General features: G+C 53.0%; 7 protein-coding genes across 7 annotated transcripts; 4 read left to right on the top strand and 3 right to left on the bottom strand.

Annotated features, from left to right (window-relative positions):
• Nucleotides 1-602: 602 nt before the first annotated feature.
• Nucleotides 603-2,102, top strand: COCCADRAFT_6423 (uncharacterized protein; the record flags this gene model as incomplete). The annotated part of the gene is made up of 4 exons (XM_007715749.1): nt 603-815; nt 870-1,080; nt 1,151-1,578; nt 1,656-2,102. 4 exons carry the CDS (start codon nt 603-605, stop codon nt 2,100-2,102), a joined length of 1,299 nt encoding a protein of 432 aa, XP_007713939.1.
• A 404-nt stretch (nt 2,103-2,506) lies between these two features.
• COCCADRAFT_100505 (uncharacterized protein) lies at nt 2,507-3,327 on the bottom strand (the record flags this gene model as incomplete). Its single annotated transcript, XM_007715771.1, has 2 exons — nt 2,507-3,135; nt 3,195-3,327. 2 exons carry the CDS (start codon nt 3,325-3,327, stop codon nt 2,507-2,509), a joined length of 762 nt encoding a protein of 253 aa, XP_007713961.1.
• Nucleotides 3,328-4,236: 909 nt separating this feature from the next.
• COCCADRAFT_6421 (uncharacterized protein) lies at nt 4,237-6,306 on the bottom strand (the record flags this gene model as incomplete). Its single annotated transcript, XM_007715748.1, has 6 exons — nt 4,237-4,925; nt 4,974-5,467; nt 5,616-5,712; nt 5,768-6,019; nt 6,073-6,163; nt 6,223-6,306. 6 exons carry the CDS (start codon nt 6,304-6,306, stop codon nt 4,237-4,239), a joined length of 1,707 nt encoding a protein of 568 aa, XP_007713938.1.
• Nucleotides 6,307-7,131: 825 nt separating this feature from the next.
• Nucleotides 7,132-7,572, bottom strand: COCCADRAFT_100524 (uncharacterized protein; the record flags this gene model as incomplete). The annotated part of the gene is made up of 1 exon (XM_007715770.1): nt 7,132-7,572. The coding sequence occupies one exon, from the start codon at nt 7,570-7,572 to the stop codon at nt 7,132-7,134; it is 441 nt and encodes a 146-aa protein (XP_007713960.1).
• Nucleotides 7,573-7,766: 194 nt separating this feature from the next.
• COCCADRAFT_100515 (uncharacterized protein) lies at nt 7,767-8,204 on the top strand (the record flags this gene model as incomplete). Its single annotated transcript, XM_007715769.1, has 1 exon — nt 7,767-8,204. One exon carries the CDS (start codon nt 7,767-7,769, stop codon nt 8,202-8,204), a length of 438 nt encoding a protein of 145 aa, XP_007713959.1.
• Nucleotides 8,205-9,295: 1,091 nt separating this feature from the next.
• COCCADRAFT_38211 (uncharacterized protein) lies at nt 9,296-10,960 on the top strand (the record flags this gene model as incomplete). Its single annotated transcript, XM_007715768.1, has 3 exons — nt 9,296-9,656; nt 9,706-10,541; nt 10,595-10,960. The coding sequence occupies 3 exons, from the start codon at nt 9,296-9,298 to the stop codon at nt 10,958-10,960; spliced, it is 1,563 nt and encodes a 520-aa protein (XP_007713958.1).
• Nucleotides 10,961-11,898: 938 nt separating this feature from the next.
• On the top strand, nt 11,899-16,192 carry COCCADRAFT_100552 (uncharacterized protein; the record flags this gene model as incomplete). The annotated part of the gene is made up of 3 exons (XM_007715767.1): nt 11,899-12,322; nt 12,510-12,957; nt 13,012-16,192. 3 exons carry the CDS (start codon nt 11,899-11,901, stop codon nt 16,190-16,192), a joined length of 4,053 nt encoding a protein of 1,350 aa, XP_007713957.1.
• Between the last annotated feature and the right edge of the window lie 473 nt (nt 16,193-16,665).

Genomic DNA, 16,665 nt, shown 5'->3' with positions numbered 1-16,665 from the left:
GGGCCATTATAGCACGGGCCGCGCAGCGGGCCTGATGGAATGGTGATCGAGGGAGCATTGGTAATGGGTACGGACATGGAGCTTCGCAGCTTACGGTCGTGTCGAGTGCTGCAGGTACTTTATCCGTGTGCATCTTCAACGGCGTTTGGTCTGATTTGGGAGGTGCCGGTGTGATAGTGATAATAAGGCACATGGGCGGGATAGAATGGGCAGGCACTAATAGTGTGTGTGTGTGCCCCGGGGCAAACAGCACTGGACGACTCGAGGTGTTTTTCCTTCCGTACGAGATTCCCCGAATGCTTGTTCCGTCTGCTGTTGGAGGTTAGTGGCATCAGCAATCATGTCATGGTCTGCCAGGTCGCCTGCAGGCACAGTCCGGGGTTCTCCAAGGCCTCGACTCCCGATAACGCGTACCAGAGTGTTGGCATGTAACTGTGCCGCAGCAGAGATCCGCTTGCCGAACCTTGAATGTCAGGCAGTTCCGTGTCTGGCTGCGTCAAGCGCCTGAATCGATTTATTTGTCTTCCTTTTTTTGCTTCTGCATTCTACTGCACCCACTCTGCAGTCCTTGGTACGCGCTTCCCATGGCACAGTCCCTCGCAATGGATGCCGGATTGTCGCAGCGCACGCAAAAGGCATTGCGGGAGCTTCTCCCTACCTTCGCGGCAGGCGCCCCACAACAACAACCTCCTCCTCCACATATCACCGACCCCTTCCCCCCAACCATTGATCTGTCTCGTGGCCTCAACGAAGCCATCCATCCCGAGCTGCTCGAGTTCTTCCACAGTACTCTGGAGGATAACATTGCGAGCGAGGTCCCTAGCCCTAGACCAAGCAAAGTTGTGCTTCCCCACTAACCTTCTAGACAGGCATTTGCAGCCCCCGCAGCATCAGTAAATGGCGGCGATCAGCGACTCCGCTATGCACTAGCCGCCTTTTTTAATTCATACTTCAATCCCATCCACACCGTGAAGCCGGAGCACATTGTCCTTACATCGGGAGCCGTTGATGCTGTCGAGAACGTCATCCACGCCATTTGTGACGATGGCGACTGCATCCTCGCTCCCGGCCCACATTGGTGTATGTATTATGTACCATCTTGAGAGTATATCATAATATGCAGAACCACGAACGCTGAGAAATACTACAGCTGGCTTCGAAACAATACTAAAGAGAAAAGCCAATGTAGAGCTGATTGTTGCCAAACCACCCACCTACTCACATTGGGACAACTATCTTCTCCCTTCACTCCAAGCAGCCTACGATTTCTCAGATAAGCGGTCACGCATCAAGGCCGTGCTGCTGTGCAATCCCAATAACCCGCTTTCAAGATGCTACCCCCGCGAAACATTGCTTGAGCTCATGGAGTTTTGCCAAGAAAGAGGGTTGCATCTCATCTGCGATGAAGTCTACGCTCTCCTCAAGCTGTCCGGGACAGATAGCAAAGCCCCGGACTTTGTCAGCGCACTCAGCCTGACGGAACCGCTTGCACGCGCCGGAGCAGTCAAGGTGGATCCGAGCCGCGTCCACGTCGTATGGAGCGCCAGTAAATTATTCGGCATGAGCGGATTCAGAGTGGTACGCAGTTCTACTTCCAAGTCTTGGTCGGATAGCTTCATTTTGATCAAGTGTCTGTGTTAACTGTGATAATTTAGGGATGTCTCGTATCGCAGCAAAACCCCTCCCTCCTACACGCCATGGCACTAACTTCCACTCACCCTTCCTCACTCTCAACATCGCATCTCTCCGGTCTCTTGTCTTGGTCCCAACTCCCCACCCTCCTCGCCCTCAACTCGGAGCGTCTAACCATCAACTACAAGATGCTAGCCGCCGTCTTGCGCAAACATGACGTACCGTTTCTTGCGCCCTCCCATGGTCTCTGCATGTTCGTCCGCCTGGCGAAACGCGCGAGGACGCAGCATGACGAAGCGAGGTTTTACGATGACCTGGCCAGATGGGGCGGTGTCATGGTTGCTCAAGGAAAGAGCTTCAGAGGCGTAGAGAGGGATTTTGGGTGGGCGAGACTGAGGTTCTCGGTGCCTGTTGCGGAGATGGAGGATGCAGTTAGGAGAATAGATGTTTTTCTGGAGAAGCATGGGTAAGAAGGGACTTGGAGGTTGGGAGAAAAAAAGTGATATAGAGGCTGTTTTCCTTAACATGAGAAAGCGTTCTTATTTCTGGGTTCATGTCATGACGCATATCGTTTCTTTCATAGTCTCTTAATATCCCATTACACTTGATATTGTGGTATACTTTGTGTTTCATGGAGAGTTGGAGATAGTTGTTTGTGCAATAAACCTGAATAGACTTTCCGAGGTTGGTGTTGAACTGAATATTCTACATTAAGGCTTTTTTTCCCGTTCCATGTAACCAAAATGTGCTCCCACAAGACAAAATATGTTAACATCTCGTCTCATCTTATCGTATTGTCTCTTCTCATTTCAAACCCTTCCATTCCCATATATACCTACAACACTCCCTCATCCCTCCCCGATCCATCCTCCCCTTACGCCACCTTCCCCAACACCCCCTCATTCTCCTCAATATACCTGACCAAATCCTCAATCGTACAAACCTTAATCCCCCACTTCTTACCAAACTCCAAGCACTCATCCCTTCTCATCATACCGCCATTCTGAAACTCAGGTTTGCCAGGCACCTCCTCACCATCAGTGATGAGCTCACAAATAACACCGACGGGCTCTTTACCCGCCAGACGACACAAATCGACGGCGGCCTCGGTATGTCCCATGCGCTCCCTTACGCCGCCATCGCGAGCTTGGAGGGGCAAGATGTGACCTGGGCGGCGAAAATGGCTTGCTTTTGCGCTGGGGTCGGCGAGCATGCGGCAGGTGAGGCTGCGGTCGTGGGCCGAGATACCGGTTGTGACGGAGGGGTCTACAGCGTCGATGCTGACGGCGTAGGCGGTGCGGTTGGGGTCTGCGTTGTCGGCCACCATTTGCGGGAGGTGCAGGGCGGCGGCGCGCGAGACGGGGAGGGGCGCGCAGATGTAGCCTGAGCTGTAGCGGATCATGAAGGAAGCTTTAGAGGGGGTTAAGGCTGAAGCGGCGATGATGAGGTCGCCTTCGTTCTCACGCGACGGCGAGTCGAGGACGATTACGAATTCGTCATTTGCTGTGGCGGGGTGAGTTAGTGGGTAGGCTTCTTCAGGTCGAGGTTGGGCATAGACGTACCGAATGCTTGTATTACATCTGGTATCGAGTCGAATGCTGGGTGTGAGGGTGTGGAATTGATCGTTTCTTTCGTGTTGCCGTTGACGCCCTTTGTGCCGTTGGCGGGCAGCCCGTTCTCCAGCTCTGCAGTCATACTTTCAAGTGTAACTTTTTTCTCTTCGTCTCTTCTCTTCTTTCCTTGTTTCTTCCTTTCTGCTCTTTACTTTGTCTGACGTATATGATATGTATCCAAACTCCTCTTGTGGAAAGTATATGTTATGACGCGACGAGATTACCGCGGCTATCGCTCGGCCCGTTTGACTGGTTTCGCAAGCCTCTTCCCTGACGGTTGCCAATGTACGTGCTTAGAAAACAATCTCGTAAGCGACCGTAGTTCCGCGTACCCTCGGAGCCCCAAATCTTTTCTATGTGCAAGTGGGCGGGCGTGGGGAGGGGCTGAATGCAATGAAGAGTTTTGTAGTACAGGAAGATGCAAATGGTTCGGATGCTAGGGTTGTGTCAATTTTCAGGTCGCACAAAGATGACAGGTGGGTGATGGGTAGGATTATGTTGTGATTGTCTGCGGAACCGCCGTTCGGATGTCCCGATGTCACTAACAGATGGAGGGGTGATCAGATGCACATGCCTCGGCCTTTTTCCCCTGCGTCGGTGCGAAGCGAACCGCCGCTCCGATCCAGGCCCAGTCCATTGCTCCGACATGGCCGATGGGTCTGGCTTGTCTTGTGACATGACATCTGTGTAACGTCAGGTACCCAGGCATCACTCTTGTGCGCTAACTCATGAACCTTTAACGATTATCTCGAGGTGGCACGTGGATACACCAATTGTAAGTATATTCAATCAAAACAAAAACCAATTCCATCCCACATACAAACAAGGGTATAATTCAAGACCACTTCATCGGTCTCCAAGGATGCCGTATAGCTTCCTCTGGTTCGATGACCGGCGTCAGTGACGCTATAAAACACTAATTTAGGTACTGCTGCAGTGAATTCAACTATGCAAAAGCAGCCCTCACGCTAGAAAAAAATCAATGGAACAACTAAGCCTGCTTATCACTGACGAACTCTTTATCGCCGTGAGTAGAGCTGCCACCGCTGCGGGTCTCCGCAACGCCCTCAGTCTGAGGGCTAGACTTCCAGAAGTCCATCTTTCCACTCTTAAGCCTCTGCACCCAGGGTGGGAAGAAGCCGCCCTCAAGACGGTATGTCCAGTGCTCCTTCTCGTCCTTGTTGGGTGGAACGATACGGCCGCCAGACGCAAGCTCGAGCAGCCAGACCATAGCGTTGATGAGAATGTAGGAGCAGATACCGGCAATCAGACCATAGGCAATCGAGTATGTGAAAGGCATAACCGCAATGGTGAGGAAAGCCGGGATGGAGTCGCCCAGGTAGCGCCAGTTGATGTCCTTGGCCGAGGTAGCCATGAGGGAACCGACAATGACCAACGTACAGCCAGTGGCCCATGGCGGGATAGAGGCGAAAATCGGAGCGAAGAAGATGGAGATGAAGAAGCAGAGCCCGGTGAACATGGCAGTAAGACCAGTCTTGCCTCCCTCGGAAATACCAGCACCAGACTCAATGTACGCAGTGACGGGAGGGCAGCCCATAAGCGAGCCAATAGAAATGCCGATCGCATCTACAGAGTAGGCAATGGAAGAGTTCTCGAAATCCTGAGTGCGCTCATCAATAGCACCGCAGAAACGGGCCATGGAGTAGAGGGTACCGGTGCCTGGACATGTTAATATGTATCAAAAATGATGCATAGTGTGTAGCTTACAGTCAAGAATGTCGACATAGAGGAAGGTGATGAAAGCAAGACCCCATTGACCAGCGTGCGCCGAAACATCCCATTCTTGCACAGCCAGAATCTTGCTAATCGGGTGGAACGTAACAACCTGCTTGAAGAAATTGAAAGCGGAGTCACCAGTCTGGGTGTGCGGGAAGTAGGTGACGCTAGTGGTACGGGGCCAGGAGATGATAGACACAAGCATGATGCCAATGATAATGGCGCCTTTGACACGGTAGAGCATCAGCATGACGGTCAGGATACCGCCGCAAAAGATTCCGATCCACATGGTTGGGTTCCTCATCTTAGCACCACCTGGGCAAACGCCATCAACTTGGGCCGAGGGAACACAACCACCCAACTCAAGAGGAGTGGATTGAGCGCCAGTGATGAGACCGATACCAGCAGAGTAGGCGAGACCGATGATGGTGAGATAGAGTCCGATACCGACACCAGTAGCGAGCTTGATACTTGCGGGGATAGCCCTGGATATATGGTTAGCCTACGTATGCAGATTGAGTGGCTTCAAGTGTCAGACTGTGTCGCACAGTGCGCTGAATTCAGCCACACACACACTACAACTCTAATGAAGAGCAGAGACACCTGAGCACACAGCTAATTGGAATGACGTACCTTGCGAGCCACTGACGGATACCGAGAATGGTAAGGCCTACAAAGACGAAACCTTCGACAAAGACGGCAGTGAGTGCAACCTCGTACGGAACCATGCCTTTTACAGAAATCAGCAGAGTCCCATATAGACATCGAGTACGCCCATGACATACCTGTACCATGGAATCCGACAACAGTGTAGGCAAAGTAGGCGTTCAATCCCATTCCAGGGGCGAGTGCAATTGGCATGTTGGCGAACAGACCCATGCAGAAGGATGTCAAAGCGGAAATGGCAGCTGTGGCGGTGACGAGATCGCGTTTGATTTCCTGGACGCACAGCGCATACTCGGCGTTGGTCTCACAGATGGGGTCGTCGGGGAGTCCAGGACAAACGCATGTACCACCACTGTCTGACACGATCGATGCTGTCCATATTCATCAGATGACGAGGGTCAATGGCATTGCGCAATTGACATACAGTTTACAGAGATGATGTAGGCCATTGCGAAAAAGGTCGCGAGGCCTGCGCGGAACTCGGTGGTAAAGTAACTGCCTTTGCGCTCCTTGGGCTGTGGACTGGTCAGTGCATGTTTTGATGATGATATACTTTGGCAATGGATGTACACACATGACCGGAGCCCTCAAGGCGAAAGTACCTGCCGACGAGGGAGCTCGCGACGACGGCATTGATCTTGTGGATCAAGCCGGACATGATGCAGAAATTTCAGTGATGCCGTGGGGTGGCGATTGAGATTTTGGGGGTTGAGTGTGCGAGTGGGTGAGTGAGTGAGAGAGCGTGAGTTGCAGCGGTGCCAGTTGCCGTAAAGTGGACCAAGCTGTGAGAGGGATCGACGTCGAGCTCTGCCCTGTGGATTTGCGCCGGCAAAGAGAGCTTTTTAAGTCAAGTAAATGCGTATTACAGGACATGAAGCGCATTTAGCATGCTGCCGCACCAAAAAGATAAGGGCAGGCGGCGAGGCCCAAACCCTGTCGCGTTCGTCGTCCCACAGAGAGCCAATGGCAGATACCAGGCTGATCAGGCTTTACTCGAGCGGGTATAGGCTGACAGTCCACGCGAGCCCACATCACGGTAAGCTAGGGTGTCTCGGATTCGTGCGCGTGAAGGAGGCGGCCGGCCGGTGCTGGGTACTACTGTCGACTGGGGAAACGTACTGTAGTGAATGTGCGGCACGACACCTCGCCTGTTGCAACCAATACACTTAAGCGCATTGGTATGCTTTTCCTAGGACCGCCACGACAGTCGATCCGTATCTCTGGATGAGGGGGGGATGCGGAGGCGGCCGAGAGCGCTGTCTGAGTGACCTGTACCTACAGTTGGACTTCGCCTCTGCTATCTGGGACGAATCGCTGTTATCACGGCAGCCACAGCAGCCTCAAGGCGCACTTGACCGATTGCAAATGGAATCCTGTCAACAGTTTGGCGGCCTTGCCGGATGGGCGACCGCATCGAAATAAGGTGGGCCGAGCCAAGCGACGGTTCGCGGCGACCGGCCTAGTCGCGTTAATGGTTTTTTTTTCAGAGCACCAAGTGGAGATTTTGCCAGCCCTGGGCATTCGCAATCGCCCCAGTGCCTCCCTCACCTGCATATCCTCGCCGTTGTCGCTTCTTGCGTGACGCGACCAAGTACGCTACGCTTGTCTGCATTGCGAACAAACACACACGCCCGTCCCCATTGGGCTCTTTGCTGGGTACCGCTGCTGCTGCTGCTGATGATGATGATGATGAGCGACATCTGGCAAACAGACTTCCAGGGATGTTTGCCCGCCTACTAACCCGCATCGGGACCTCGGCCCATCCCTCACCCGCGTGGTTTGCCTTATTATCAACTCCTTGATGATACTCTGCATATGTCCTTACATACAACATCCACGCCCCTTGTAAATAATGCACCAACGGCCTTTGCACACGCCATCCCCGGAGAACAAATTCCCGTCGCTTACTCGTCCGTATTCTCATACACGACCGTATACATATATTGGTACATTCATGGACTAGGCAGTTCCTTTCTTCTGCTGCATAGCGTGCACCTGTGCAGTATGCGCCACCTGTGGACACGTCGCAAACAAGATGCCGTGGACCCTACTCTAGATCTTTGTGTTTGTTCTTCTCTTCTTGGACGACCTTTCCAATAAGCCTTCAAACATAGTACAATGCCCGTGGATACGCCAGTCTGGAGTCAGTCGTCACTTACATGTATTGAAACACCACTGAGGCTTGCGCTGTCAGCGCACATGCACTTTGTTTTGACAGCTGTCCGACAGGCCGCGGTCTTCTTGAAACGGCTGACAGGTATATACAGACCCGTGACAGCTGATTATGCCGAAATGCTATTCATTTCAAACTTTGTACGTCGTACAATCATGATCGACATGGACAGATGGACGTGCATCCATCTCAAGCGCAAACATTCCGAGGAATGTTTCTCCAAATCAGTCCAACCTCACTGTCTCGCCTCAAGAAACACCAAGAATGCGGGCGCCAACCAACAGCCGTACCAAGGCTACATACAATATGCACCATGTTTGTTTAGATGCGGGCCTAGATCAGTTCCTTGTAAGCGATTCCATGCGGCTTACCCCTTACGCTAAGAGCATGTACGCCGTCGCTGCTGGGAAAAAGAACAAACGAAGAGCTGCATTCAGCTCCGAGGGGATGGGAGCTCGCACCTAATCGACAGGCACCAGGAAAAAGAAAAAAAGGACTAACAACTCTTGCCGACAGTCAAGAAGATTACGTCTTCATGGGGCTTTGGCAAGCTGTTCTCAGTGACTGCTACCACTACAATCCGGGGAGTCTAGTTCTTGTCCCCATCAGCCGAAAGTTAGATTTCTAACGTCTTCTTGTAATCGCAAATTACCTTTTCAGAACGCGGGAACTGAGAAACAGAGAATGTTCGAGCCAGATGGTCGCATGGGTTGTGGTCAATGTTGCCCATAATCCAGCATAACCAAGGTAAAAGTGAGCCAATGCGGCCATGTTGAGCTGCTTGGCAATGGAATTTGGGCCACCAGTTGTGAAGCGTGTGACATTTAAAACATTCAAAGACACTGTCGTCGGAGCGAAGAACTCGCCCTCTATACCATTTCGCTTGACATACCCAATCTAGTGCAAGGCGATCCTGTAACTAACAGCACAACCATCCAAGGATCAAAGCCCGGAAATAAGACGCAAACCCACTATAGAGCATCAAGTTAGGCCGGACCAGATTTACGAGATCTTCATATTTGTCGGGTCGATTCGCAGAATACTCGGACGAGGTGTAATAGTATCCACATACGGATGCACAGAATTTCACATGTGTGGATGTGGACTTTGGCTAGTCGCATGATCCTTGCTAACCGGCATGGATAGAGGATTTTTAGTAGCAGCGGACCCTGACCTCATAGTCGAGGTGAGAGATGGGGTTCTCGCAGCTCGCAAAGTCCATTGTCGAGGTAGAGAAGTCCCAATAAAATGATGTAATGTTTTAGCGATGTTGAGGCGCAGATGCTGTGGAGTATCACCGCCACACTCTCAAGCCACTGGATGATCAACAATGACGTATGCCAGTCTGGAACTCTGTAACCTTGTCTGTCGCGTGGACCTCTTCTACAATGACACCCGTCGACTCGTGAGACCCAATACACGTCCTATTAGCTTGCCATTGCACCTGCAGATAGCCTCAGTCAGTCTGCCAGTCATGAGACATCGACTGATCGCGTTGGCATCGCTCCCTCGCGTCAGCACGCTTCCGTCGGCCCGCTGTGCACCCTTATTTACTCGCAGTTCTCCTGCTGCATCAATACGACAAGGCGTGTTCTCACAACTTCGATGCTTGACAAATCGGAGACAATCGGACCTTGACAAATATGGCGATTACTCAAATAGCAATGCCAGGCCCGCTGCAGAACTCAACGAAAACATAACGCAGGAGGAGAAGGACCATTTCGCACAGAAGCTGAAAGAAGACAAGGGCAAGCAGATACGCACGCCATGGCATAGAGAGGGAAGCGATACGCCGCCTGTTGCGCGACAGAGGAGTGCTGGAGCGATGACCAAGGGCATGTTTTTGCTAATGAATACACGAAGACAATTGTTAACACGAGACAGGGAAATTGTTAACTACACCGTCTCGCATGCTGAAGATCATTCTCCCCCTCACCACTAGCGACCAGAATACCGATCGCAAGGACATTGAACCGCTGGCACTCCTGGTACATCCACAGCAGCCTATCTCATATCTTGAGCGTCTGATACAGGCTGAGCTTCCTACAATCAAAGACAAGCAAGGTCGTGAGCGGCAGCCACACGTGTACTTTCGGGCTGAAGATTCAGTACAACCAGAGGAAGAGTCAGGGGACACGAAGAAAACGCCAGTCAGCAGTGAAAAGGAAAGCTTGAGCCAACAAGAAGGAGAAGAAGACTTTGAGCAGGTCGATGAGATCCGCATCGACGGTAAAATCCACAAGACAGGCAAACTTGGCACGCGCGATAGGATGATGCCAGAACAAGCAGAGGAGCTACGAGGTGGGCCCGGAGAGGGAGGGGTAGAGTCGTACTCTGGCCAAGGTCACGAGGCCTCTTCAGACAAAGAAGGAGAGCGCAGATTTGTACGATGGTCTTCGTCGACCGAGATTGGTGACTTCATTCGTGACGCTGCCCGAGGGCAAGAGTTTGCAATTGAGATCGAAGGCGCGCCCGAAGAAATCCGAGTTGGTGTGCCCAGCTTCAACGACAGAACTTACTATCTGCGAATGCGGTTACGTAAAATATCAAAGAAGATTAGCGCCATGGCCGACGTCAAGAAGGAGTGCGATGATCTAGCGCAGCTGGGTGCCAAAAGGGTAGCCATGGCTGGGTTTGGTGGAATTGTAGGATGGTGGTGCGTTGTCTATTACCTCACGTTCCAGACTGAGCTAGGATGGGACGTTATGGAACCTGTGACGGTAAGCTTCTTCAAACTCACTGTTTAGACTGTGCAAGGCTAACATGACTGCAGTATCTTGTTGGTCTTTCGACACTTATTGGTGGTTACGTCTGGTTCCTGTACCATAACCGCGAAGTTAGTTATCGTTCGGCCATGAACTTTACTGTGTCTCGTCGACAGCAGAAACTCTACCAGCAGCACAACTTTGATCTGCGCAAGTGGGAGGCGCTGATTGAAGATGGCAACACTCTCCGCAAGGAAATCAAAGCGATTGCGAACGAATACGATGTTGAGTGGGATGAGCTGCAGGACGAAAAGGATGAAAAGGTGCAGCAGGCGCTTAAGAATGAGCGCCGCCGCAAGGAAGAGAAGAAGAAGAGCAAGGATGATGATGACGAGCCGGTTCCGGTAACCAAGGACGAGAAAGGCAGTAAGTAGAGTGCGCATGGCGGAGTTTACTAAGTTTGGCATTGTGGTTTTTGCGGATTAGGCATTTGAGCGTGGCGTTTTGGGAAGGATGCACGGTATATACATAGATAGACATACCCCAGCATGTTGTGCTAAGCATTACAACCGAAAGTTTGTCAGTCACACGCAGCAGATGTGTGGTGTCAGAGTGAGAGCATCAGCATGTGTCATGGATGGAGAGCGTTGGAGTGTGATGGGGGTTGGGACGAAAGAAGTGGGGCCGAGTGGTGCTACTAATAATATCGCGGCGTGTGGGGATGCATGGCGTTCGAGTGCCGCGCCGCATGCACCCTGCACGGCACTCGGATACTTACTTTGGACAGGGTAACATGGCAAGTGTCCGCGTACAGCAGCACCACGGACGCACTGGACTGACTGACTGACTGACTGACTGACTGACCGGAGCAGGGACATGGCCACCGTCGACAAACGGACTAGAGGGCGCAGTATCAGGAGACACGCACATGGAGCGCCATGCAGGCTGGGGACATGCAGTGGGCATCTTCTTTACTTAGCCGCCGACGTCTTGTCGACGGGCAGGGATGGTGCAGGTGGCCCTGGTCGCCGAGTGCATCAAGGGGCGCCCATTCGCTGGACAAGCAACAGTCAAGACTGCCTCTAAACCCGTGTGCGCCGCCATGATCGCCGCCGAACCGCCAGGCGTCGAATTGGCCGCCGTCGTCCATCTTCACCCTTTCACCAATACACAGCAGCATGACCCTGCAGTCTCGTCTAGGGTGACAACCACCCGCCTGGCGCAGCGCCCCATCGTCGCCCGCTCTCTCCTCTGCTGCTGGATTCGCCCACGCCCGCTCGTCGGAGCCGCTGAGGGCTAACTGTTCTCGTCGACGAACCCAGCACGGAGTAAAACCGAGAGGACGATTGCTCCTCCATACATACTAGTCGCTATGGCTTCAGAGCAGGCCTACAGTCCTGCCCCACCGCCTTCTCCCCGACTGCCTCCCCCGCCGCCTTCACCGCATCCCACTCACCTCCAGGCGCCGCAGATATCTCCCAGGCGCTTCGCTGTGCAACCGCCACTTCTCAACACCACCCTTGCGCCACCGCCGCCCTCTGGTCCCGCCTATCTGCATGGCTCCACGCCCGTTACGGCCTCGTCGCTGAGCCTGCCCTTCTCGCCCTCACTCACGCCCTCGACGTATGCGCCCTCTCCCGTCGCGGCTGCTTCACCCATGGCCATGCGAGGCTCTGCTCCAGCCGCGCCGTACAATCCCCAACAATGGTCGCGGGGTGGGAGTGTCAATGGACAGCATGTCCAGCACAGCCAGATATCGGTGCCCTCGAGGCTGCATGACGTGACGGGCATGGAAGGTACACGCAATTTTTCTCTTTCTTCTCTCCTCCCTAGGCTATGTAGTAGATTCCGTAGACCTGCTTTCCTTCTCTCTCAAGTGTGCAACAAATCCTGTGTCGAGCATATCATGGCATTGTGCACTCCTTCCTCACCGCCGAGACAATCGACTCGACACATCAAAATGGGTGATGCTAACACTACCAGCCTCGATGCCCTCCCCGCCACCTCCATATTCGCCTGGTCAGAACCCAAACATCTCGCAGTCACTGAGCACCAGCACCACTTCGTCGCCACAGCTCACTGCCAATACGTTTCCCCACCCTCCGCCGCCCCCGCCGCCGACCAGCAATCCGCCATCGGCGCGTCCCATCTCAGGCTACCACAGTCGGCCTACCTCCATTGTCATACCCTCGAGCGCCACAAGTGTGATATCGAACCAGCAGTTTCCCCCTCCACCGGGAAGGAACGGTACAGGTCGGTCGGCGTCGCGCGACAAACTGACTTCCAAGTTCAGCCTTTCGTCCTTTAGGAATCGGAACAGTGACCATAGCCCTGCTCCGAGCAACATTGATTCGCTTCATATCAGTACTTCTGATGCCATCCAGAGAGCACCTGCTTCCCCTGGGCTGGTTGCACAGCGAGCTACGTCGACGTATGTCCACGAACAAATCAAGCAGGTATGATGCCAAGACTAACATTGAGACAGCTACACACCAAATGCATTCCTGGATCGACGGTACAGTCCCGATACGCAGTCACCTATCAGACCCCCGACTTCTCGAAGGGCGGCTTCTGCCGGTGTACCAGGCTATGAGACTCGGACACCCATCGATGAATCGCCCATTGTCCCACCAGGAAGCTGGAATCGTAATGTGCCATTACCCCCGCCCCCGCCCGGCCCTCCTCCCAGCAGTTCGAGGTCGCAGAGTATGGGACCTGGAGCAGAACCAAGCTCTAGCCGAATGCCTGTGTTGCCCTCGGCGCCCCCAACGAGAAGACCTGGTCAGACGTCATTAACACCAATCCCACCGACGCCCATGGGTTGGCAAGATGAGTCGACAAACCTTCGTCCAAGATCACCTGCAGCTCATGGCCTGTATATCGACACAAGCCCCCCTACCGTTCGCTCTTCCGAACAGCCCGCAGCATCATCAGAGAGTGGAAGCGTTTCGATTTCGTCTGGGCCAACCACCACATCAGGTTCGAACAGCACTTTGTATCAAACTCCAAACAGACGCGATGCAAGCACACGAGGCATCCGGGAGCGAAGGAGTGAGAGCCGAGCGGCGCGGGAACAACGAGCCGAACCGAGTAACAACCCATGGGCGCAAGATCTAGAGAACGAAGCCGCAAAGCCTGCCAATCTCGATTTGGGAACACCCGAAGGTGGTTTGACCCGCCGTGGCGCTGTCACCAGGGGTACGCCAAAGAGCAGTGGGCCAAGAAGCGGAAATATCTTTGAAGATTCTGGGTCAACAAACTCTACACCTCGAATCGATGCACCCCCCAGGTCTGCACTTGCCGGGGCGCCGACGCCGCCTTTTTCGCCAGGTATGGAACATCTCAGTCGTTCAGCCCAGAAAGCTCCAGTCCCGCTCCCTTCCAAAGCGCTACCCACCCCACCACTCCATATTTATGGAGATGAGAGAGATGCAGACCTGACTCGTCAATCAGAAGCTGCAAACGATTCGGCCATGAATACACCAAGTACCTCTCGTGTCGGGGGCCCGGATTCTACGGTAACCACACCTAGGCCGGCGGGCATTCATGCCTTTGCCCGTGCCTCTATGGAACGTCATCGACAGTTCATTGAGAAAGAGATGGCTGCCGAAACCGATCAAGACAGACTGGAGTTGTTTGCAGAGTTTATTGTAACTGAATCTCGACTCCGCCGGGATCGTTACTCTGGGGCTTTCGATGCCATGGCGGGCGATATCATGGATTTAACGAGAGACTTGTGGCGCTCCTATGGCAATTCGGGACGCAGGTCAGTCACGCCAAACACGCAAAAGACCCCCGCAGGACATGCCAGCAGAAGGTCGCAAGGGTCTGTCGCAGGAGAATCTCCTGACACTCGCTTCTCCAATTCGATGCCTACGACCGCTGCGAGTCCTGCATCATCAATTGGCAACTTTACTCCTCATACAGAACCTGCTTCACCCTCTAGTGCCTCAAGCCAGAAAGCTCGGGATGCGTCTTGGGTTAATAACTACCACCCCTCGCTCTCGCCTATCCCTAGCATGGCCATGAGTACTATTCCTGATGAACAAGACTCAAGAGGTCGGTCCGCAAGCCGTTGGTGGGAGAGTGATGGCGGATCTTCTGGAGTTGGTGGTGGAAGGAGATTGGAGCGAAGCAAAAGAGAGTCCAAGTACATGAGTTTGCCGAAAGAAGCTCGTGAAAGTCTGCAGTGGGCCGGTATGGATGCGAACGCTCCAAGGCAGCGAGGCGAATCCAGTAGTCGACCAGCGTATGGACCCAATGAATACCCACCGGAGAAGGTTGGCCTGCATGAGGAAGGCCAACAGCCGCTGCCGCAACAGCAGCAACAGCTACAGCAGCAACAACAGGGCTACGGCTACTACCAGAGATCCGCTACGGCAACGCCTGACCCTGATAAGCTGGATGTGTCGCGGCTTGTCACGCTCCCCCCTTCGTACCCACGACATCACCCCGCTGTCAACAACAGTCACCCAGATCTGGCCAGTATCCGAAGCAGTTTGCGAACTCTCTCGGAACTCGATGAAGTTAAGAACACCAAGGTGAAATTTAACACAAAGATCGAGGCTCGAAAAGAACAAGAGAATGCATCTTTGTCTGACCGACGCGCGCAACTGAGATATAACATTCAGGATAATGTCCGGAATGGGGTCATGTCGTTTGCTGATGCCGCTAAAGCAGAGGCAGACTTTGAGAGTCGCGAGCATCAAAGGGCACAGGACGTAGTCCAATGGATATTCGACACATTCCAGGCAGAAGTGGCCAATCCACTCCATGCCATGTTCTGCGAGCGCATCACCAAGGCTACAGCTTCCATGGAGCACCTTAAAGGACGCTTGAAACAGGAGCCAGATCCCAATCAGACACAAGAAGAGGGTGACGAAAAACCAGAGCTTCTAGAGATGCTTACTTTGCTCAAGTGGCTGTTTGAGGCGCGGGAACAACTACATAAAGAGATGTACGAGTTGGAAGATGAACGAAATGACCTTTATCGGGACATCATTGTTTTGCCTTATGTTCAAACCAAGAACGAACAAAAGGTAAAGGAAGCCACAAGCTTCTTCCGGCACGACGGCCAAGATCGCAAAGTTGCCTTTGAGAAGGAAACACTCAAACGCTACGAAGACTTTATAGACGTCATTGAACGAAACGTGACGCGGGGAGTTGAGACTCAGCTTTCTGCTTTCTGGGATATTGCACCAGGCCTGCTTGCTATTGTACAGCAGGTTCCTCGAAACCTACAAGGCTTTGGGATCCTGGTGCCGCCTCAAGAGTACGAGGAGACACCAGCCTATCACGACTACCCGCTACAGTATCTCTACACTCTTCTCGCACACGCTGGTCGCTCTGCGTATCAGTTCATCGAGTCGCAGATTAATTTGTTGTGTCTATTGCACGAGGTCAAGACAGGCGTCATGACTGCAGGTTCACGACTCCTCGAAACACAAAGGCTTCTAGAGGGTGAGGATCTAGCAGGGGTAAACCAAGAGATGAAGGCTATTAGGGCTGATGAAGAGAGGAGATTGACTGATGACTTGAAGGAGAAGGTTGGCCTAGTGGAGAGCCAATGGAATGAAGCGCTTGGACAAGGCTTGGAAGACTGCAAACGACGCGTGGAGGAGCATCTGGCAGAGCAAGGGGGTTGGGATGACACTCTGCGAGAGTGAATGGAGCATATGGGTACATGGTTCATGACTTTGCTGTCCTTTTCTTTCTGTATTCACGCACCGTATCGATACCCGTTTGAAACGTCTGTTTGGGCAGCCGTTGGATACAAAATTACTGTTTGGCAGTTTTCTGACTATGACATGGTTACGCCCGGCGAGTGCGGTTGCTTCCGTCGTACAGGATCGGTGTTCAGTTGATGTGCATGGCCCTGCAGCATGCACTTGCTACACCAGGATATCTGGCCTCCACCGACTACCCCTCACTGCACTACTGACCGTCTTCTCCTTTTGCTGTGCTAGTCACAGGGGCCAATCACACTTGGTGCTTCGTTTTCATCTCTCCTGAAGAGATGCGCTTGGCAAACATCGCTGAAATGATGTTTTTGGCCTCAAACGCCCCTTCTTCCCACCTGGGCGCACTATCTGACATGTGATACAAAGGATCCACCATTCTGATAACCGTTATACTTGTC

Source organism: Bipolaris zeicola (genome assembly GCF_000523435.1).
Source record: "Bipolaris zeicola 26-R-13 unplaced genomic scaffold scaffold_115, whole genome shotgun sequence".
In the NCBI taxonomy this organism is placed as follows: domain Eukaryota; kingdom Fungi; phylum Ascomycota; class Dothideomycetes; order Pleosporales; family Pleosporaceae; genus Bipolaris; species Bipolaris zeicola.
Note: the sequence above shows the minus strand (reverse complement) of the source record. Positions and strands in the feature narration are given on the sequence as shown.